Source organism: Mustela erminea, chromosome 12, assembly GCF_009829155.1.
Source record: "Mustela erminea isolate mMusErm1 chromosome 12, mMusErm1.Pri, whole genome shotgun sequence".
NCBI lineage: Eukaryota > Metazoa > Chordata > Mammalia > Carnivora > Mustelidae > Mustela > Mustela erminea.
This window is the reverse complement of record NC_045625.1, coordinates 2,641,018-2,663,874: the sequence shown is the minus strand read 5'-3', so window position 1 is coordinate 2,663,874 and position 22,857 is coordinate 2,641,018. Positions and strand designations below refer to the sequence as shown.

The 22,857-nt window shown below is 59.6% G+C and overlaps 1 protein-coding gene across 2 annotated transcripts in view; it reads left to right on the top strand.

Moving 5' to 3' along the window:
* CAMSAP1 (calmodulin regulated spectrin associated protein 1) overlaps positions 1–22,857 on the top strand; it is a 58,263-nt gene that overhangs the window by 30,228 nt on the left and 5,178 nt on the right. The window contains exons 4-16 of one of the 2 annotated variants that reach the window (XM_032306285.1): positions 362–442; positions 1,455–1,487; positions 4,062–4,203; positions 11,675–11,814; positions 11,899–11,995; positions 15,301–15,475; positions 15,860–15,951; positions 16,497–16,581; positions 17,276–19,652; positions 20,402–20,538; positions 20,816–21,024; positions 21,114–21,216; positions 22,404–22,519. In XM_032306285.1, the coding sequence (XP_032162176.1) occupies positions 362–442; positions 1,455–1,487; positions 4,062–4,203; positions 11,675–11,814; positions 11,899–11,995; positions 15,301–15,475; positions 15,860–15,951; positions 16,497–16,581; positions 17,276–19,652; positions 20,402–20,538; positions 20,816–21,024; positions 21,114–21,216; positions 22,404–22,519 (3,787 nt within the window). The remainder of the gene's footprint in view (positions 1–361; positions 443–1,454; positions 1,488–4,061; positions 4,204–11,674; positions 11,815–11,898; positions 11,996–15,300; positions 15,476–15,859; positions 15,952–16,496; positions 16,582–17,275; positions 19,653–20,401; positions 20,539–20,815; positions 21,025–21,113; positions 21,217–22,403; positions 22,520–22,857) is intronic. The other variant, XM_032306286.1, reaches the window with a different exon arrangement.

Genomic DNA, 22,857 nt, shown 5'->3' with positions numbered 1-22,857 from the left:
GCGGGCCGTCCCGACCACACGGTCTCACAGTGGCTTGTGCTGGTGGTGACAGTCTGCATTGTCTGTGCGCCCCAGGCGTTCACTGAGGTGGCCCGTTGACCCTGTCGTGAGGCGACCAGCATCACATGGGTGGGCAGGGGCATGGAGTGTTTCGGGGAGCAGCGGGCCAGCTTTGGTCTCCCTGTGGAGCGGCCGTGCCGTGGGGTCCCTGGACTCCTGCATCCGCGCAGTGGGCCTCAGGGATGCCTGCGCCGGCGGGAACATGGACACGCGGGGTGGGGGCGCAGCTGGGGGGTGCAGAGGTTTGGGTGTGCAGATACCAAAGCCATCGCCCTCTTAATGCATTTTTCTTCTGCTTCAGGTAAACCTTAAAATGAGGGAGATAACAGAAAAAGAGGTGAAGTTAAAACAGCAGTTGTTGGAAAGCCCAGCTCACCAAAAGGTAAAGGGCCAATTCACCTCCTCCCGAACACATCCAGCTGGTGTCCTCCGGGTTTAAAGAATTGTCGGTGCTATTTGCTTACTCTTTACTCGCGCGCCCCCGCCCCACCCCTGCGGAGGAGCGAGGCCCCGAGGTCTCCCGGCAGACCAGCGGCAGACCAGCTCCGTGCCTCGGCGGTGGGCGTGGCAGCGCACTGGGGTTTCTCCCTGCCGGGGCGGGAGGGTGAGGGGTCGTGTAGGTCACGTGGGAGGGAGAGGGAGATGTTGGGAGGGACTGGAAACCCAGAATGGGGACGTATAGGGCTACCTGGGAATTAGCCTCTGGATGCCACCAGTTGAGGAGAAAATCGCCTGCTGCCAGGGGTGCCCTCGAGAATCCCTTCTGTGGCCCACGAGGTCGAGCGTGGCCGGTGGTGTGTCTAGAGCCTGGAGCCCAGGCAGATGATGTTACGTGTCCCGTGACACGACACGGATGCTGCATTATCCGTTCTGCTCATTTCTGTCCTTTCCTTCCCCCTGCGATAGTACTTTTTTTGCTAAGCAGGCATGTGACTGAAGCCACATCCCTTACACGCATGTGCCACGTGGCCCCGTCACGTCTGTGGTCTTGGCGTCCCTTCGCCTCCTCCACGCGCTCCCGCACTCCGGGAATGCCGTGGGCACCACGCTCTGGGCCACACTTTCCGAGCCTCATTGGTCTTCAGATGGGCACAGACGACGCCCTGAGCGCCTCTCCGAGTGGCCGTTGGCATCTGTCGGTGGTGGTGCCTGGCCCGCGCCAAGTTTCCGGGGTGTCCTTTGCTCCCGCAGAGGCTAGTGTTGGTGGAGGTGCCTGTGACTTCCCACCTCAGTCGTGTGGTGAGCGAGGGCGTCCGGGTCACGTGCACCGGACAGCCCTTACCTCTCAGAGGACGTCCCGGCTCGTGAATGTTGCGTGACGGTGTGTCTGATGCGGTTCCGCCGGGCCTGTCTGCTGACACTCTCTCCTGCTTCCTCCCCTGCTTCCCGAGCAGTCCCCCTCCAAGTGGTACTGGAAGTTAGTGCCCGTAAGTGAACGCCGTGCGCCCAGCCGCACCAGACAGCCTTCGTGTCGCGGTCACTTGCTTCCATTAAACAGCTGCTCACACTCGAACCTGGTCCTTTGGTTGAAAGGTCCTCCCTGGGATGGGCACTGCTTTTCTCCAGGGCAAGCCGTAACCCGGTTCTGGGCTCAGTAGGCTTTTTGTAGCCCACACCCAGCTTGGTTTTGCCCGATTTCTTAGGTAATTTTATAGGCAGAGTCTGGCGTTTCTTCTTATGGACACTTAGTTTACTTCTTTACGGGATGAACATAAACAGAGACAAGAGGACCCGTCTCTAGTCTCACAGACACAGGAAGGAACGGTCGGATTTCCAGGTTACTCTTCACATTTTATCAAGATGTTACATTCCCTGACGGTGAGATTTACTGTGACATCTCCTAGTGAGTGTGACCCGGGTCATGGGGTGGCTGCAGGAGGTGTGCCTCGTGGAAGGCCACTCGCGTGGCGGAGGGGGACGTCCCTCTCTAGAGACGTCTCGTGGGGTGTGCGGGGCACCCCTGCTTCCTTCCCACCCCTGCACTCTGGGGTGGGGAGCGGGACGGCCAGGCAAGGCTCTGAATTAGGTCAGCAGATTCAGGATTTCTGGAATCCAGTTTAACAGTAAGTGTGAATTTTCCCATAAGAAGAAAGTTAAAAAGTGGGGATTTGGGTCTAAAGTTTTAGCTGTGCTCCCCTTGGTGATGTGTTCAGGAAGCAGAACCCGTTTGTTACCCCATTCCTGTGGGAAAACACGGGGCCCTTCCAGTGGTGCGTTTTAGGCTGGAGCTGTGGCGCACAGAGCTTTCTGCAGACTCTCCGTTGCCCGTGCCTTTAGTTTAATTGTTCAGACCAGCCAATCCTTAGTGTTTTATCATGAGGGAGACACCATGGCTGTCAGCTGGCCAGCGCATGCGTGTGCTGGATTCTGCTTTGTGGCCAACTTTGGGGAGGATTTTGCTTTTCTCTGAGATGCGTTTGTAACCAAGACGAGGACAAGCTTGTTAGGAGAGTTTGTGTGTCTCCGCACTTCTGGAGCCCTGACGGCCAAGGGCCTGAGTGTTAAGTTATGTTACTTAGTGAGGATGTCGTCGGGAATTGAGCCGTCCTATAGGAAGGCGAGTCTCAGCGGACAGTGGCGTAGAGTCTGAAAGACGCGGTCAGGAGCAGTAGCCCTTCTGGCCTCGCGTAGAGGCTGGTAGCTGGGGCCGCGCCTCCAGCGCCTGGTGGATGGGCTCGTGTGGCCGAGCCCGGGGCGCGGCGGGCAGGCCTGGCAGGCTCCGCCACTACGCGCTGGCGCTGTGCGGCCTGGCATGTTAGAGACCTGCCTTGAAGGTAACGAGACAAGCTCTTTGGACCCCAAGGTTGAGTCCTTTTCCCCAATCTTCAGCCCATGCCATCCGTCTTCCACGCAATGCCATCTGCTTTGCTGCATGCCGTGGTCCGTCTGTCACGTGTGTGCTGTGTCGTGTGTGTGGAAGCCTGGCCCGGTGCATGCGCTCTGCTCTGAACCCGGCCCGTGGGCTGTCCCCGTGGCCGCCCGCCGTCCCCGCTGTCGCGGGCCCTGAGAAACAAGTTAAAGCCTCCGTGAGCACACGTCAAGGGCATGGAGGAAACCCGTTCCTGCTTGGACAGAGTTTTGGACGCACGGCCCGCCCCGGCTGTGTCGACTCTTCTGCTGGGGATGATACTCAGACAACTTTAAATTCTTGATTACTCAGTGACGGCTTTTCTTCGGGTGGAATCCGGCATGAGTCTCAGAAATGCGCGGTCGTCAGGACGGACTGGTTTTCTTTCCTGTTTGCCTCGTGTGTTTTCTTCCCCCGGAGCGAGGCGGCTGTGCTGTGAGGGTTGATGCAGAAGAAACGGAGTGCGTGCACAGCGGGACCCCGGGGACGGGCGCCTGCGTGGACTCGCCTCCCCTGGGCGGCGTGTATGTTTGCACACCGTCCCCAGACGTCCTGTGGTGGGGGCCGTGCCGGCAGGCCGGGGGTGGTGCGGGACCCGGTGCACAGCCCCTCCTTGGAAGGCAGGAGGGTGGAGGCCGTGGCCGCCTGCTTGTCACAGGGCATGTGCGCGTGTCCGGTCTCCTGACACCCTGTTGCGTTTATGAGAAGTCTATGGAATTTTCTTTAACGCGGTTTGGGGAGTTTCTCAAACCGTACGTTAGTGTTGTTTCGCCCCTTTCTTAACGGCTGAGGTTAGGGCTGATCCCACCGAGCCTCAGTGTCTCACCATTTAACTTGTTTCTCATCGTGCCGAGCGGGCGGCTTTCGGGAGTGTGGCCGCGCACCCTGCCTCCTCTTTCGCACGCCCTCAGAGTGGGACAGCCCGGCGGCGTCCTGCTGTCCCCCAGGGTGGCCGTGGCGCTCAGCTCCCCGGGTCTTAGCATGTGTGTTCAAGGCAGAGCACGTCATCCGGACATTCAAGCTTTTCCTGTGTGGTTGCCATTGTTCCCGCGTCATCCAGTGGGCATCGTGTCCGCTGTCCACGTGACGGGCTGCAGCGTGGCGGTCGTGGGGGCGCGGCGCGCGTACACTGTTCTCCTTCTGTCGACTGCAGGTGCGCTATCGCCGAGAGCACCTGTCCGCCCGGCAGCCGCCCTACTTCCCGTTGTTGGAGGACCTGATGCGCGACGGCAGTGACGGGGCCGCGCTCTTGGCTGTGGTCCACTACTACTGCCCAGAGCAGATGAAGCTGGACGGTGAGTGCTGCACGCCCTCGGGAGCGGACCCGAGCCCTGCGGGGGGCGCCACGCGTGTGTAGGGCCAGATGCATAAAGGGCCGGGGCGTAGCATGCGGAGTCCTTGACCCCAGCCAGGATGTCTGTGGATAGATGCAGTCAGACCAGGGGGATGTGCTTATGCTTGACCTGCGTTTTTATTTCTCGAAGAAATGGGATTTTGGAAGTATTTGGGTAAAGTCTTAAACTTATGTGACTTCTCTTACATTTCAATGTGGTTAGGGTTTTGTCTGTCTTGCTACAGTCCATTTGAAACATCTAGAACTTGGGGCCTGGTGGCTCCGTCTTAGCTCAGGCCTTGATCTCAGGGTGGTGAGCTCAAGCCCTGCGTGGGGCTCCACGCCCTCCTCAGTAAAATTGAAATCATCTAGAGCCTAGTTGGGGGGTGGCAAGTGTGGGGTGCGTTTCTGAGTGGCTCCCACATGCGTCCTGCTGGTGACAGGTCAGCGTGTCTCTTAGGTGCACGTAGCCCGGTGGGTAGGGAGGAGACGCAGACGCTCCGTGGACTGCAGGGCAGTGGAAGTGTGCGGGGGCTGCGGGAACAGGAATTCGCATTTAGGTTTTGCTAAGCATCCTTCCTTCTTTCTGAGGGAGGGAGGCGCAGGCCGGGAGCGTGCCCAGACGACTCCCTTACCGGTGAGGTATTTGTGTTAGGCGCGGACCCCAGGGGATGGAGTGGAGGTTATCCTGCCTCAAGCACTGGGGAGGTGGATGTCATAGTGTTTGTAGCTAAAGCAGTAGCTGAGCTTGAAAGAAAGGGGCAGTCTTGGGTTCCAGAGAGGGTCTCTGTCATGGAGTGAAAGTCGTGGCTGGCCCTGGGCCCATCAGGCCTCTCATGCTCGTCTGGCCTCGGGGCTGTGTTTTTAGGAGCATTGTGATCGGACCAAGGAAAGACAAGGAAAGGCCTGTGTATTGGCCTCGGAAAGATTGAAGAGACTTGTCGGAAGCCCGTGGCCCTGGGGGGCTGGGGTGATCTTTCTTGAGGGAACAGATCTTCCAGGATGCATCATGGGTGTGAAGGGGTTGACTTGTATGTTGCCCGTGTGGTGAGGGGAAGTTTCTTCCTGATCTGAGTCTAGCACTAGTTGGAGTCTGGGGCCATGGCGGGGGCGGGGGGGGTGGTCTGCTTAAGGCACCTCCAGGAGCCAGGGCTCCCACGTGCCCGCAGAGAACGGCCACCCCGTCCTGAAGACAAGCTCCGTGGGAAAGCAGGGCCGTGTGGGGAACGGCACATATGTCAGGTCTGACTCCCAGGCCGGGGTGAAAAGGAGTGTTGGAACGAGCAACAGGACGTTCAGAGTGACCAAGGACGTCAGAAAAGAGGTGGGAACCCGAAGAGGGGGCGGGATTGTTCAGAGTGTGCTGGAACTTTCCTGGGCCTCAGAGCCTCGATTGGGGTTTCCATGCCTGTCGCCCTCCGCATTCTGGCTGTTTCTTGGGTCCGCCTTCCGGCTCAGCAGTGCAGACAGCTCCTGGTGCATCTGGCCTGCCCTCTGACCTGTGCGTTGGGGTCGCAAGACAAAACGAGTTTCTGGCAGGCGGGAGTCCCCAGGACAGAGGAGGTGGAGCCACGGGAAGACGTGGCCGCATTGAGCCTCGTTGCGTCTGACAGCAGCACATCAGCGTGGGTTTTAAAAGTGACCAAAGTCCAGGAGGCACGAATGGAGTCACACCCTTAAGTTCAGTCACGGAAGCTGAGGAGGCGCGTGTACAAGTGGGGGAAGGTGGGGAAGATTCGGCTCCAGGGACCTGGCTTGGTCTAGTGCACGACTGCCGCGGGGTCTGTGCTTTGAAAATAAGCAAGCCCGGAAGTGTCTATGGAAAATGGATTTGATTAAGGCCCCAAAAGAAGCCTCGGCAGATTGCAGAGAACGGATACTCTTCCCACAATGCAGTAAATGGAGAAATCATTCTTCAGATCTCTAAAATTTTTAATATTTAGAAAGCAAAGACGATGCATGGCCGGCCTAGTGGGGGTGTCCAGTGCGAGCTCCCCAAGGGCAGAGTTCCCGTCTGTCCCGTCCAGGGGCACGTCCCGCCCATCTCTCCCGCGCCCAAGACAGGTCGGTGCCCGGTGGACCCGCGCCGCCCAGCGAACGGACGACACGCACAGAGCTTGTGCTGGGCAGCCACGGGCGGCGGGAAAGTGCAGGCCTGTGGCCGCAGGGCACGTTCTGGAAAATGAGAACTTTAAAACAATGAACGAACGAGGTTGATCTAGCGCATTAGGAAAGAAGCCCGAAGAAAGCCGAGGGAAGGGGAGCAGCGAGTGGCTTCTCTCCCCTTCCGTCGTCAGCAGCCCCGACAGCAGGGAGCTGAGGTGCGGACTCCGTCACGGAGGGCGCCGGGCCTCGTCCGGACTCTGAGCGGCAAGTGCCTGGTTATAGCGCGGCGAGGAGCGGCAGCGCTCAAGCCAGGGAAGGGGACCCACTCACTCCCGAGAAGCCCAGAAAGGCAGCAGGACAGACGCACTCAGGGAGGGACACAGTGGGGACTTGGCAGGGATGCCTGCCGCGAGGGCACAGTTGCTCCTCCTTCAGGCCGCGGTGACCTGACACAGCTCAGGAGATGGGCCACACAGCTCTCGTGTCGCGCGTCTCACGCACAGGCGGGCAGGCTCGGTGGCCGGGCACCCCGAGAGCCGGCCCTGGACGGAGCGTCTCATTCCGGAGGGCGAGACGATGCTTCTTGACGTTCGCCGGCCCAGGCGGCTGCCTGCCTCCCGCGGCGCCTCGGGTCCGTCTGCCGCGCTCCCGTGCACAAGGCCTCGGGGGTGAATGGGGGGGTGTGGCGCGCACACGGGGTGGGGATGGGGGGCTGGGGGGGTGGGGTGGGTATTACGCAGCCACAAGAGAATGAAATCTGGCCTTTTGCGACCACATGCATGGACCTAAAGGGTGTCAAGCTCCGTGAAGTAAGACAGGTAGATAGTGTATGATTTCACTTACGTGTGGGATGTACAAAAACAAAAACAAAACAAGCCAACGCTGGTGGGGGGGGGGGGTTGCCCGGGGGGGCTGGGGAGGGAGAGTAAGGACCTCAGCCACAGGAGCAGCCCCGGGGCGACAAGGACAGCACGGGGGTCCAGTCGGCAGTGTGGGCGCGGCCTCGTGCAGGGACAGACGGTGACCTCACGTGTCGTGGGGAGCGTCTCGTGACTTGTGTAGCTGCCAGCTTGCTCCTCTCTACGCCTGAAGCTAGTGTAATGTCAGCTGTGCGTCATTCAGTCGAGCCAGGGCGCCCCGGGGCTGAGCGGGTGAAGCGTCTGCCCTCGGCTCAGGTCATGATCCCGGGGTCCTGGGATGGAGCCTCACATCGGGGCGCTCTGCTCAGCAGGGAGCCTGCTTCTCCCTCTGTGCCCCCCGCCCTACTCATGTGCATGCTCTCTCTCTGTCTCTAGGAAAAATAAATAAATATTAAAAGAAAGTTGTGCTAATTTCTGTCTAATCTTGCTTCCTGTCATCATATCAAATGGAATAAAGTAATGTGCTAGAAGACTAATTTTTACCGGCATTTGTTTGTATTAGTAATTTTTTAAGTGACCAAGTGTTTTATATCTCATTGTATGGCATAAGGACAGTTTTTATATCAGTGAATAAATAAATGAATCTGCAGTGCTAAAAACAAGGGGAACGGGTTCTTCTCTGCAGAAACTGGCCTTGGGCAGTCCCACAGCTGCTGCCCGCTGGCGGTCCTCCGGGAGAGCACTGGCCGCCTGCTGCCCCACTGCAGAGCCTTCCTCCTACGGCCTTACCCTTGACCCTGGGCAGCCGGCGATCCCCCGATGTTTGAGGAAGGTACCGGCCTGAACTCGAGGCCAGGTCAGCAGAGGCCACGCAGGAGGCCAGAGAAAACAGATGAGGGAGGAGAGCGGGTCTGGCCAGGGACGGGGCGCCGGCAGGACCAGTGCCGAACACGGGCGTGTGGTGTGACGGCACAGACGGCTCTGGAAGTAAGACATGGCTGCTGAAATTTCGGAGTTCGTGCAAGTGCTGGAGGACAGCTTTGAAGAACTCTCCCAGCAAGGAGAGTCCAAAAGCAAAGTGGACAGCGGGAGAGAAGACGGGGAACAGTGAGAGGCCCTGTCTGGACAGACAGGACCGGAAGGCGGGGGTCGGCTGCAGAACGTGCCGGAAACAGGCTGTGAGAAGCCGCTGGACGCCCTGGGAGCCCGCCGGTTCTGGGCCCGCGCAGACTGCTGTGGACGTGCTGCGTCTACACAGCCTGCCCTCGGGGTACTGGCCTCGGGGTCCTGCCCTGCCCCTGCCCTGCCTCCAGGAGCCACTGTCCCTGAGTCCTGAACAAAGGAGGACCCATTGACGGTCCTTGGAAGGAGTTTCTAACTATATTCGCAGATGCGAAGCATCAGTATAAAACCCGTGATTTCCTCGGATTGTTCGTTTGTTGCCGGTCCAGTACATGAATTGTTACAGAAAGGGACAAAGTAACGTGACAATTTACTTGGAAGTGTGAAGGCAAAGGGACGCGTCACTGTTCGACTGCGTTTTATTTGGGTGCGCGTGAGTCACAGGAGATGCACGGGGGACTCCCGCTGTAGTTTGCTCCAGACGCTGCCTTTGTTCCGTGCTGTCTTGCGCGCGCTGGATTTTCTGTCTCTGGACCATCTGAGAAGGACTTGGGGGACAAAGGCATTCTGTCCTCACAGCAAGAGTCAGGAACGTTCTGTCCATTGTCGCCGTAGTGTCGCTGTTTGCTATCGCTCCCAGTGCGGGTTCGAGCCCACGCCACACCGTAGGTGGTCGTCAGGCCTCTTGTGTGGTGTCCCGTCGTGGGGAGCCGGTTCCCAGTCTTTTTTGTCTTTCTCGGCCTTGACCTTTTGAAGAGTACAGCAGGTCCTTTAATTTGTGGAACGTCCCTTGTTTGGGTTTGTCCGTTGGCCCTCCTGCTGAGATCCTGGGCGTGCATTTTTAGCAGGAATGCCCCAGCAGTGGTGTATCTTCCCAGAGTAGGCTGGTGTCGTGGCCCCTTGGGTTGCTTGGTTCAGGAGGTGTCCCCAGGCTTCTCCAGTCTGAGACCGCTAGGATTGCTTTCTCATTAATTCGTCATTTGGGGAAGGGGCTCTGAGACCGAAGCCTGTTTCTCATCAGACTTTGAATTGCTGATGGTCATGTCCGTCAGCGGCTTTCTCTCTCTGGCCTTTCCTCTTTGCCTGTGAGCCTGCCCCTGAGGGGAGTGACGAGCCTTCTTGCCCCTGCCTGTGTGTTGGTCTGACTCGGGGGCTCGAGTTCTTGCTGGTCCGGCGCTTGTGACCCACGTGTTCATTACTCTGTCGTGGGTTATCGCAGGTTTCGGACAAGTCATTCTGAAGAATCAGAGTGTGAGGACTTGACTCTATGAAGACCAGGTTTTGTTGAACTTTACATTGGCCAAACCGGTGGTTTGGGCCTGGGAGAGTCCAGTGGCCCCGAGGAGCTGGACCGGCCGTGTTCTGGGGACTTGGTGCCGGGGAGGCGCCTGGTGCCGGGGACGGGTGGCCACCTGTGGGGAGGCCATGAGGTCTCAGTCTACCTGAGGTGGGAGTCCCTGCCTGGGATGAAACACCTACACCTGAAACACAAAACTTAGAGGATTTGGGGAAGAAAAAATAGGAAAATATTTTTTGGACATCAGCGTTGGGATGAATTACTGAAATTACAAAACAACCACAAGCGATAGAAAGAATTATTACATTTAACCATATTGAAGGTCAGGGCGCTGACCAAGGAACTCTGTAAACAAAATGAAGTGACAGATGATAATCCGTGAGAAAATGATGGGACCAACAGACAAAGGGTCGTTGCTCTGTCCTGCCGTAACCACGGTGAGCGGAGAGTCTGCAAATGAGAAGACGAGCAGCCCGCAGAGAAGGGACAGGCGTCGCAGAGGACGTCAGGGCGCCCCCGTGGTCAGGGAGGTGCCGCTTCAGAAGGGGGACCTCACGCTCGTCCAGGTGGCGGCAGCTCCAAGGCTGGCTAACGCCCAGCTGTGGCAGGGGGGAGCCGAGAGCAGGTGGCCCTGTGTGCGGAGCGCGGCTCCTGCCTCCCCCGCTGCCTCTCGGAGAGCCGCAGGAGCTGCGCGCAGAGTTGGTTCTCACGGGTAGCAGCGGGAGTTGGAGGACGCCGGCCAGCTGTCCACACGCAGGACTGAAATCTCCCGCCCACACAGACGGACGGGGAAACGTAAACCCGAGCTTGGGGAAAGACAGGCTGCAAAATGGCAGGTGGCCTGTGTTACCCAGAGCGTCCATTGGAGAAAGCCGGGTCGTGGTGCCATGTGCATGGACACCTGTGCGGGCACGGGTGCCGCAGCCAGAGAGAGCCGCAGCCTTGGGCGCGCGGTGGGGGTGGGCTTCAAGACTGTCTGTGGGATTCAAGCACTGGAAGAGAAGACCGGAATCAGATAAGGTGTGCTGTGATCGCTTCTCCCATCTGCATGCGGGTGCTCTGGGATCCGGTCCCTGCATTTGTCAGTTTTACAATCTGCACTTAAGATAGGGACGCGCTTCTGAGGTCTGCCGGCGCTCACAGTTACTGGGTTTCTCTGGAGGCGTGGGGCAGGCTGGGTTCCTCCGCGAGGGGGGCGCACGCAGATCTCAGTTGTCCTGCTTCCAAACTCTTGGCGGTGGCTTCTTGAAAAGAGTTATTTTCAAATAAGTTCTACTTCTGGCATTCTTGTGTGTGTGAGCTTGCGGGCAGGGCTCCCGTAGTGCTCGGCTCGGCTCCTTCCACGCTGGCTGGAGAGCAGCTGTCTCCCCCCGCTCCCCCGCCCCCCAGCCCGAGCACTCAAGACTCCGGGGTGGGGGGGGCCCGTGTGTGAGTTGACCGCTGGAAGAGTCTGGCATCCTGTAAAGCCGCATACCTGGGAAATTGTCCTGCCCCGGATGCCAGTGGCCAGCGGTCCCCAGCCGCTTTGCCGGAGGGAGACTGCTGCTGCGTGTGGTCTCCTGATTTTGTGCGTGTGTGATTAGAAGTATTTGCTGTTACTCCTTGGAAAGCCTGACATTTCCTGTTTGGTACCCCTGTCCCCACCCCCTAGGGGAGATCACGTCTCGCAGGGGGTTTGCGGTTGGCGAAGGAGACGCAGTGGAACATTCGCCAGCTTCGTACGGCAAGGCCCTTGGAGAAGCCACAGGGTGCTGCCGCTGTTCGTTTTGGAGCCCGTCTTAAATCCCAGACGGTTTCTGTTATGCGTTTTAGGTGTTAACAGTTAAATTCAGGTCCTGGGGATTCTCGGATCTCTTTGTTGAGTGTTTGCTTACTGTACTTAGTGTCACTCGTTACATTTCCTGTGATGTTTAATCCGTGACGCTGCCCTTTCACAGCCGCACTCCCTCCGTTCAGGATGTGTTCAGGGCAGAATTAGACACAGGCGTGTACGCGCGCTTTGGGAGCAGAGTATCCCCAGGGTCAGCCGCTCCTGTCTTGTCCGGCAGACATATGCCTGAAGGAGGTCACGTCCATGGCCGACAGCCTGTACAACATCCGGCTTCTGAGAGAGTTCGCCAACGAGTACCTCAACAGATGCTTCTATCTCACGCTGGAGGACATGCTCTATGCTCCCCTCGTGCTGAAGGTGACCGTGAGTTAGTAAAGACGCAATTCCTAAACCCATTTATGAATAAGCTGCTTACTGTGTGCCTGGTTTTGTTTCCTTTAGCCGAACGTTATGGTTTTCATCGCCGAGCTCTTCTGGTGGTTTGAGAACGTCAAACCAGATTTCGTCCAGCCCAGGGATGTTCAGGAACTGAAGGACGGTGAGTGGCAAGCCTTCTCGGAGGAGATGGTGGTCTTGTCCGAGCTGCCAGGTACAGCGACAGGAAGGCGCCCGTCACGGGGCTCTGCCTTTCTGCGCAAGGCTGTGTTTAACTGCTTTCTCCTGGGAACATGGAGCCCTGGGCGGCCGTCTTCGCTGCCGTGTGCTGCTGCGCTGTGGCCCGCGATGGTCACTGCACGAGCTTTTCCGCTCTGGGCCTGTGCTTCTCCACAGCATCAGAATCCCAGCGTATTTGGAGAAGCACTTTTGGGGCTTCTGGTTAGCCTTCCTGGAGGGGGGTGTACGGCTCTGCTGTCGCCCACGAGGAAGGAGCAACATCTGTTGACTGTGATCTAGGATCAATCTGCCAGCCCTGGGAATCAGCCAGGACCCTGGGACTCCAGGGAGGGGGGAGAGCATCTCCATGTCCACATGGTTCCTTGTTGAGGATCTAAAAAGCCATAAAGGAAATAGAAATCTGATGTATTAAAATTAAGGTGTTTTTCATTGAAAGAAAGTAAAGAGTTAAAAAAAAGAAGTCACAGTGGGGAGAAGGTGTTTATGATATGTACAGCAGTTACCTGCTATTGGAGTGTGTCCCTGCTGTCTGACATCCTGGTGCCCAGCGCGTGTCCCTGGCGTCTGGCGTGACCAGTGCCCGAGCGTGTCCCTGGTACTCGAAGCATATAAAAGCTCATGCATATCAGTAAGAAAAAAGAACAGGAAAATGAGCAAGAGACTGGAATAAGGAGTCTAAGAAAGCCGCACTGCAGACGCCTGGTAACCTCGCGGGGGAGGGCTTAGCCTACTGCACTGAAACACCACTGCTGGGCGGACACCCCGCCAGACTGGCAGTAAGACAGTCGAGCAGGGCCAGGGCTTGGGGCGGGAATGCAGGTGCAGTTCTCTCCCCTTTTGTTTTTGAGGTGGCGGGTCACCCCAGCTCAAGGGCCTTTGCGTCCCCTCTTGCCCGAGAGGCCGGAGCCTGTCCCGCCCCTGCCAGCCGGGCCCATCCTCATTGCCGCCTCACTGGCCCTCCTTCCCTTGGTGTCCTGTGAGGTCGCGCCCTGACCGTGACCCTTCTCTGCACCTTGGTCCTTGCTGTGCTCTCCTGGGAGCCCCAGCTCCCAGCAGTGTGTGTGGAGCCCGGCCGGCACCAGCGGTGCTGATGGGAACGAGATGCCTCGTGGTGACCATTCGGTGTTGTGACCTGTGCTCTGGCCGCAAGAGCTGGCCTCCGAAGGGGGTGGTGGTTTTTCAGAAAAAGTGGGAGGGAGGCGTGGAGGCAGCCGTGCAGGGTAAGGGGGCACGTGTGAGGCTGCCTGTGGGCTGTGGCCTGGCTTGTGGGACCCACGCGACCCCTCTCTTCTGTAGGGCATGTCCTGGTCTGGCACTGGCCGCGTGGGTGCCAGGCAGTCCTCCAGGCTGACTGCGAGTGTCTGCTCACGGCTGTCACTGGTCCTCCCACGTCCTCACGGTGGGTCTGGTGGAGTTGACATGCCACCAAGTGGTCACTGGGTCTCCTCTGCGGGGCTGTGGGCCACCTTTCGTCTTCCAGGTGCAGTCCCGGTCCTGCCTCTGGCTCGTCCACGTGCGAAGCCTTTGTGCCCATGTAGTGGGGTCCGCGGGCAGCCCAGTTGGCAGCGGCCGGCAGCCTAGTCTGCATTCTGAATTGACGTGCTGTTCGCCAGGCTCGGGCTTTTCTGCCAGCTGGCCGTGCCGTGGCTACGGGCAGGAGCTGGGGGACCACTGGGGCCGCGGCGGACGTCGCCCACAGCCGAAGGCACCAACAGCTTCTGGGTGTCGTTGGAGGCCGGTTTGCCCTCCTCACTGGGAGCGCGGGACGGCGTTCTGCTCAGGACACGTTGTCCTGGGTGACCTGTGGCCGAGGCGTTTGGTCTCCGCCGTGCCCAGTGTGTGCCGGGTTGCTTTGTTGGTTTGTCTAGAGACGTCCTTATCTGGGGAAAAGAGAGGGTGAGCAAGTGTGTGCACGCTTGTTGGGGGAGGGGCAGAGGGACAAAGAGGCCCAGGCAGACCCCCTCCAAGCGCAGAGCCTGACATGGGGCTCGATCCCAGGGCCCCGAGATCATGACCTGGGCGACGCTGAGGGTCAGGCGCTTCGCCGACAGAGCCCCGCAGGCACCCCAGGGCTTGGTGTGTGGAGGGGGTGGCTCCCTGTGGTGGGCAGCGCGGCCCTGTGCAGCTGGCGTCCGCGGTCGTCACCCATGTTTCTCCCCTTGGGACTTGGCACCCTGTGGCTCTTTTCCTGCCACTGACGCCTGCAGGGCCGAGGGTCTGCGGAGCTGTGGGGCCTGGGCCTGTGGAGGGGCCCTTGCCTGCTCTGTGCTCCCCAGCGGGAGCTGTGGTCCGGTCGCCGTGTGACCTCCAGGACCCTCCTTCACGGCGGTGAGATGGTGTCTTGTGTTTTACCTCAGATGGTTGTCCGACCCCTGCGCCCCTAGTTCTAGCTCTGAGGTTCTGTTTCCCTGCTGGCACTCCCAGGGCCACTTCATCGTGGGCCCTGCGGTGCAGGGTTTGCCCCCGTTGGGTCCCCCCCCCCAAACTTGGGCCTGGATCTGTCCAGTTGCTGGGGGGCTGCAAGTCCAGAGTCTGTAGGCCCTTCACGGGTGCTGATCTTCTCCGTCCCTGATGGGGTGACTCAGGGTTCTGCTGTCCTCTTAGGGTGTGTGGGGGGCACTGCCCTCTGCACCCTGAGCAGGTGGGGCTGGAAGGGCTGCCCGGGGCTGTCTTGAGTCTGGGGCCACCGTGGCAGCCAGTGGCAGGGCGCCCGTGGTGGTGGTGGCGGCTTGGTGGTGTTTGGAGACACGCCCGCCAGTTTCAGTTCTTCTTGCTCTAACCTGTGGTGTAGCTTTTCATTTTCGTAGCCATCTTGGTGTAACGTTTGCAGTATTCATTACCACGAAATACACTCATTGATTTGAAACCAGTATTTTGGACAAGTTTGTTTTAGGTAAAAGTTGCATTAATTTTTAGTTCTTATAAAAGCTGTGGATTTTTTTTTTTTAGGTGTTTTTTGCTGATGTTTTATTTATTACCTTGAAAAGATTTTATTTATTTATTTATTGGACAGAGATCACAAGCAGGCAGAAAGGCAGGCAGAGAGAGGGGGAAGCAGGCTCCCCACTGAGCAGAGAGCCCTATGCGGGGCTCGATCCCAGAACCCTGGGATCATGACCAGAGCTGAAGGCAGAGGCTTAACCCACTGAGCCACCCAGGCACCCCCTTGCTGATGTTTTAAGTAACTGTAAATAATGTGAACATTTCTGTAAATTGTGATTTCTGCAGCTAAAACAGTGTCACACCACAAGAGCAGTCGGCCTCCCGTTCCCATTTCCAACGCCACCAAGCGCAGCTTCCTGGGCAGCCCCGCAGCGGTGAGCCCCGCCGACGCGCAGCCGCCCACGCAGCCGCCAGCTGAGGGCGGCCACAGGCACCGCGTGCACGACGAGCCCGAGCATCTGTGAGTCCCAGCCTGTCCGCCTCTTGTAGTTGCTTGGCAGCTTGAGTTGCAGCGTCTTTCCGAAGGGGTGATGGAGAAGGTGCTGGGGGGTGGCCGTGGGAGGGCCTCCGCTGGCCTAGCCCCCTGCCCCCAGGACCCTCCAGGCATGCAGAGGGGCCACAAGTCCCTGTGAGCCTGAGTTGCAGTTTTGGGATATTTACCTCAGGTTGGAAATTTTGGGTACTTTTTGGGCTTGTTTTTATAATAATTAATTTTTCCCAAAAAATCTACGATTCTCTCCTGGACTGCTGTGAGCCTGTGATGGTCTCTTGAGTTTACTGTATTTACTGTTGACCTTGCGAACTGACAAGCCAGTGACTCTCGTGCCTATTCTTTCCTGTTTAGGGGGAAGGGGGCTTCTGCCTTCAGCCCGTCCCATCCTTTACTGCCTCTGAGACAGAGACAGCAGAAGGCCGTGCAGGGGGAGGGCCCTCCCGGTAAGAGCCCCATTTCCCCTTCACCCGCCCTCTGTCCTTTCTCCTGTAACTTATTAAAAAGATCGTTCTCAAGGGACTGTTCCTGCTGTGATGTGGTTATTTTAGTTAGGAAGGTTACAGTAGAATACATTTTAATTTGTATTGATGCTCCTTAGAATTTATAGTCTTTATATGTTTTTTTAATGTAAACATATGTTTATACAAAACATATTTTATATGTTTACATATGTTTATATGTTTATAATTTATAGTCTTTATAAATTATATGAAGTGTACGGAAAATTGCTGTGTGTTCGCTAGGCAGGAACGTCTGTGTGTCGATGTTTACTTGAGGTCCGGTTATTTCGGGTCGTGATGCGGACTGATGACTGAGTTCAGTGTCACTCACTGGAATTCCCGAAATTTGCATTGCGATGCTCTGCTTTCCTTGGGCGTGTCCTGCATTATGGCGCATTTGCTTAAGAAATGGTCATTATGTTGAAAGAATTTCAGATGCTATGAAATGAGTTGCTTAACCCCGAGCGTCCCGCTCTCCCCACACGCAGATCAGAGACACCGGTCCAGTTCTTTAACCCGAGTCGACGCTCAGCCCCGTGGTGCAGCACTAGCGTGGTCGGAAAAAAAGAACAGGTGAGCTCCGCGTGTCAGATTCGCTTGTGTGTGACGCGCTCGCTAGGCGAGCACAGTGGCTCTCCAGATGGGCTCCATCCCTGGTCCACGGGGCAGAACTGTTTCCTGATGGCGCTGGACCCTTCTGCACTTTCCTCACTCTGGAGGTCGATGGAATTGGAGTCAGACATGGGAGCCCGGGTGGACAGCAGGGACAATTACAAAAGTGTTTCATATTATAAACTTCTATTTTTTTTAAGATTCTGTTGATTTATCTGACAGAGATCACAAGTAGGCAGAGAAGCAGGCAGAGAGAGAGAGAGGGAAGCAGGCTCCCCGCGGAGCAGAGAGCCCGATGCGGGGCTCGATGCCAGGATCCTGGGATCATGACCTGACCTGAAGGCTTAACGACTGGGCTACCCAGGGGTCCCTCAGTTTTAATTTCTCATGTGATAAATTTTCATATTGATAAATATATACTAAAAACTATTGGGTGTCCTTGGTGATTTTTAAGGGTGTAAAGGGGTTCTGGACTGGAACATTTGAGAATTGCTGAAGCTGGTCTCTGTCATCCCCTGCCCTGGGAGAGGGTTTGCTTAATCCTCTAGACCTCCGATTTGTCGTCTTTTTGTCACTAGTACCGTGTCGCTCGGTGTCTGAGTCACTGCTTGTGTCGACAGTGGCATGTCCAACGGCTTCTTTCCCCACATCGCAGGCCTGTGTCTCAGCCGGCACCCTTTGCTCTCCATCACGCCACCAGCTGTGACATGGACCCCGGCTCCAGTGACAGCGTCAGCCTGGCTCGCTCCATCAGTAAGGATAGTCTGGCCTCCAATGTCATTCACCTGACTCCGCAGAACCAGCCACAGCCCACGGCGCTGAAGACCGATGGGAAGAGCCTTCTGAACAATGTGGATATAGAGGATGAGGAGGCAGAGCTGGTGGCCGTCATTAGGACGGATGTGGCGCCCCACTGTGGTGACCGGAGCCTGCCCCCAAGCGCCAGGTCTCCCCAGAGGCTGGCGGATGCCCTAGAAAGTACGCCTGACAGTTTCTTCCTGGAGCCGTTGATGCCGGCCGTGCTTCGGCCCGCCAAGGAGAAGCAGGCGATTGCCAAGGAGGAAGAGTGCGGGGAGGGGCGGCCACGGAGCTTCACATCCAAGAGGCCCAGCGAGGGCCACCAGCCCCTGGTGCGCAAGAGGGCGCCCAGCAGTCACGGTGCTCGTGACCTGAGTAGGACTTTCACCCCTATCTCCTGTGCGGAACTCCCTGTGGGCATGGAGCCCGCGCCCACCGAGCCGGGGCTGCCGGTGGCCGGGGACGCCCGTGGTGGGCTCCTGGGCAGCGGTGGTTTCAATCTGTTACCTCAGGGGCAGACTGCCGATGGCTTCTTCCTTCACGTCACCAGAGCCGATGAGGACCCCGAGGGCAGGTTCTGCGTCAGCTGTGCCCGGAGCCCCGGTGCCCACGAGCCCGAGCCGTGGGCCGTCCTGAGGCAGGACTCAGACTCGGACGTGGCAGACCTGGAGGAAGCGGAGCAGGATTTCGTGGGCGAGGACGCCCCCGTGGTGACGGCCAGGTGTGTCGGGGAGGAGGAGTCCGCCAAGCTGCAGGAGGACATGAAGGGGAAGGAGCACGAGGACAAGGACGACGCCAGCGGCCGCTCGAGCCCGTGCCTGAGCACCGTGTCTCAGGTCAGCAGCGTCTCCGTGGCCAGCGGCAGCGTCAAGATGACCAGCTTCGCGGAGCGCAAGCTGCAGAGGCTGAACAGCTGCGAGACCAAGTCGAGCACCAGCAGCTCCCAGAAGACCACTCCCGACGCGTCCGAGAGCTGCCCGGCCCCTCTGACCACGTGGAAGCAGAGGCGGGAGCAGAGCCCGAGCCGGCAGAGCCGGGAGCACGCCAGCCTCCTGGCTTCCGAGCTGGCGCAGCTGCACATGCAGCTGGAGGAGAAGCGCCGGGCCATTGAGACGCAGAAGAAGAAGATGGAGGCCCTGTCGGCCCGGCAGCGGCTCAAGCTGGGCAAGGCCGCCTTCCTGCACGTGGTCAAGAAGGGGAAGGCCGATGGCGCGCCCCCGCCACTCAAGCCGGACGCCCTGGCGGGAGAGTTCGCCCAGCACAACGGCGAGGCCTTCGACGGCGGGGTCTGCGAGTCGGAGGAGTTCCTTCTGAAGGACGAGGGCCGGGAGGGCGTCCTGGCGTCTCCAGACGTGGACGCGGAGGGCCTGCTTCTCCTGCAGCCGCCCAGAGCAAAGGTCCCTGCCGCGCTGCCCGAGCTGGAGAAGAGCAAGGCGCTGTCCGCCGCCCTGCTGGAGGACGCCGGCGAGGCGCTGGACGTGAGCGAGTGTGACCTGTCCATCGAGAAGCTGAACGAGACCATCAGCACGCTGCAGCAGGCCATCCTGAGGATCTCGCAGCAGCAGGAGCAGCTGCTCATGAAGCCCCCCGCGGTCCCGGGCCCGAAGCAGAACGCCCAGGACCAGAAGGTCAGGGCGGCCATCCACTTCGTGGAGCCGCTCTCTCCACCCGGGACGACAGGTCACCGCAAGCCTCCCCGCCTTGGGCAGGGTCGGAACTCCCGCTCGGGCAGGCCGGCTGAGCTCAAAGTGCCCAAGGACAGACAGCAGACTTCCTCCCGCAGCAAGACCCCCACGCCCAGTAGAGAGACCCTCCCTCACCTGCGGCCTTTCCCCGCTCGGCCCCCCTCTGACCCGGGCTGGGACAGTGTTGCGGAGCCTGGAAACGAGGCTCACGACAGATGCCTCTTTGACAGCCACAGGCTCCACGATGAAGACAACCAGCGGACTTTTGTCTTGCCCCCTTCCAAAGACACAAACATCCTCTCGGAACAGGTGGGCCTCAAAGAAGTTCTGGGTAGCAGTGTGGAGGAGGCGGCGCTCAGCTCCCCGGCTGTGTCTGGGAAAGAGAACGTCCCTGTGGACGAGCCCCCAAGGAGCAAGGCCAGTCTCATCGAGGTGGACCTCTCGGACCTGAAGGCCCCTGACGAGGACGGAGACACGGAGGGTCCCCAGAGCTCGGCGGACCTCGCCAGCGAAGGCGACCAGAAGCCGGGGGTCGGCTTCTTCTTCAAGGTAAACTGTCGGACGGGTGGCGGGGCTTCCTCTCGTGCCTTTGGTTTTACGGGTGTGTCAGAGGTTCACACTCAGAGCTGGGCCCCGCGCGCTCTGTCGCCAGGACCCGGCTCCACGGGAAGTGCCCGCGGGTACGGCCTGTTGCAGCGAGCGTGGCCGGGTGCCCGTGAGGCTTTAGTCCGGTCCCGAAACGGGCATCCCACGCCGTTTTCACGGCTCAGAAGTGTTCTGTTCCTTTTGATGGTTTCCTGACCGTCCGGTAAACGCCGGTGTTGTTAGCTCGTGGGCCTGTGGGGGCCGGGCCGGGAGAGCAGCGGGAGCTCCGCGGAAGCTTCCTGTCGGGCTCGGTGTCTGTCCTTGAGTGTGTCCTTAGGTGGAAAGGGAGGCGGGTCGTGGGAGCTTCCCCGCTGTTTCCCAGGACTTCTCCCACGGGCACAGGGGTGCGTCTCCTCTGACCGGCAGCCAGGCCGTGTGTGGTGCCTGACGCTTGGAACGTGTCAGCGAATGGCGGTCAGTCCCGGGGTCAGCTCCTGTGTGGAAAGCGAGGCAGACAGGGCCCAATGGGAAGGTGACGGCTGGGGCTGTTCTCAGGGCGGCCTAGTTGTTCCCGAGTGTCCTCGTCTCTGCGAGGCCGGCCCGATCCTCGGTGAGGGCGTCCGGGGCGTGTGCGGCCGTGCCGGGACCCACTGTCGGCGCACGTCCGCTGCGGGGGCTGTGTCCCGCGGGTGACGCGAGCGGCCTGCTTGCAGGACGAGCAGAAGGCGGAGGACGAGCTGGCCAAGAAGCGGGCGGCCTTCCTCCTGAAGCAGCAGCGCAAGGCCGAGGAGGCGCGCGCGAGGAAGCAGCAGCTGGAGGCGGAGGTGGAGCTCCGCAGGGACGAGGCCCGGTGAGCCCCCCCCCTGCACCCCTGCTTGGGCCTCCCTCCCCCAGCCCGTCCCCATCCCGCCCCCACGGGGCCAGGCCGGGCTCTGCTTTACGCCCTTAGGGCCGGTCCCCCTTGACGTGTGTGACCGTCCGGGCTGCGGGTGCTCGTCCGGGGGTGCCTCTGGGTGGGGGCGTCGGGTGTGCAGAGGCGCAGGTGGGGCTGGTGCGGGGCGGGGAGCGCGGAGGCCGCCGGCCCTGTGAGCCCCGGGGGCGCGTGTGAGCGGGCGCGGGTCCCGTAGGCGGAAAGCAGAGGAAGACCGGGTCCGAAAGGAGGAGGAGAAGGCGCGGCGGGAGCTCATCAAGCAGGAGTACCTGCGCCGGAAGCAGCAGCAGATTTTAGAGGAGCAGGGGCTGGGCAAGCCCAAAGCCAAGCCCAAGAAGCCGCGGCCCAAGTCCGTCCACCGTGAGGAGTCGTGCGGCGATGCGGCGACCAAGTGCTCCTCGACCCGTAAGCAGGCAGGGCGTGCGGGGCGGCCTCGTGCGGTGGTGGCGGGGGGTGCCGCGGCGGGCCTGGCGGCAGCTTTCCTCTCCCACCAGCCGACCACCTGAGCCGGGCCCAGTCGGGCTCTAGCCTGTCCCTGGCCTCCGCGGCGACCACCGAGCCCGAGAGCGTGCACTCGGGGGGCACGCCTTCCCAGCGGTAAGGGGGCCTGTGGGGTGGACATGGGGGGTCGTGGGCTGTGATTCTGGGGTGATTTCCCGGGGACGCCTGTCCGCCCCACCCCGCAGGCTATGTCAGAGCCGTGGCGCTGGAGCCTCCGTGCGGGGCTGCCTCTTCCCTGTGAGCCCGGCCGTGTCCCTGAGTACCACGGTTCCCAGCAGCGCCTCGCTGGGGCCTCCGGCGTGTGCTCCGCTGTCACTAGCCGTCCCGTGGTGGCGTTGAGGGCTTAGGACCCCAATCAGGATCGGCCCTCTGCCCTCTGCCCAACATCCCCTGGACGTGGCTCCCATGGTGACTGCCCCTTGCTGGGTTCAGCCTACGGGTCTGCTGGCTGCTGCTGGTTGACGCCGCCGGCAGGCGAGTGCTCGGCCTGCGTGAGGCTGGGTTTCTGTGGCGTGGGACAGCTTCCCTTGGGACTCTGCAGTAACGGGGGATGCACGGGGGGCCTTGCTGGTACCACCACCGATGATCTTGTGCCTTCTGCACGTGTGTCGTTGGCCCCACATGTTTTCCATCCTTTACTGTGCGTGTCCTCTTGGGGCTGTGGCCACGTGGTCCTCTTCATCACGTGGCTGGTGGCTTCCTGTCACCAGGGCCCTGCACAGGGCCCACGTCAGGGACTCTGGATCCTGGCTGGGGTTTGGTTCTGCCGCTGCATCACCTGGGCTGGCCGGCCCCCTTGGGGAAGCCACGTGCTGCTTTGCCACTGTTGGCTTCTGCTGGGCTCTGTGGGGACTGCCCCGAGGGATATAATTAGGCCTGCCTGGTGTCGGGGAGGGGTCGAGACCTGGGCTTCTGGACTCCGTCCACTCTGCTCCCTCCCGGGGTCTGTCTCTCATGTGTCAGCAGTGCAGATCTCCCAAAGTGAGTCTGGAAGCTTCCCGAGCCAGCAGAGTCTCGGTGCTGCTTTCGTGCTCTGTCAGGGTCCCGCCTCAGGCAGGCGTCTGATGGAGGGCAACGTCCCTCCAGGGCGTCTATTCTAGTCACTGTGTTGGGCCCCTTGTGTTCTGCCCCGAGTTTGTAGTCGTGCTTGGGGGGCGGAGCGGGTGGGGTCGCTGTCCGACTCCTCCACGGTGGGCGTTCCTTCCTGCCCGGATGGTGTGGGCTGGGCAAGAGGGGATGCCTGTGACCGTCCCTCCCCTGCCCCCGCCACCCCTCTGCTTCAGAGTCGAGTCCCTGGAAGCCTTGCCCACACTGAGCCGTAACCCCAGCCGGAGCACAGATAGAGACTGGGAGACGGCGTCTGCAGCGTCCTCTCTCGTGTCCGTGGCCGAGTACACAGGTAAGGGGAGGTCACGGGCGCGTCCCTGCCGCTGGGGGCGGGTGTTAGGCAGGCCCTGCCTGTCTGTGGCCCGCAACGTGCCTTTCTGTCCCTGTGGCCCCCCATGCGGAGTTGTGTTGTCTTGGCACTAGGGAGACTTAGACCTTGAGACTATTTCTTGGTTCTTTTACATATGAAAGCAAGTGAAACCAGAAAGGGACTACCACCACCTTGATTTTTAGTTTATTTAAAGATCGTAACGCAGAACGGTTTTTTCCAGCAGATTTGAAGTGGGTGTTGCTTTCCGTTTTCAAAAACATAGACCTTGCTGACCCAGCCTGGTTGCTGCTTGGGGAACT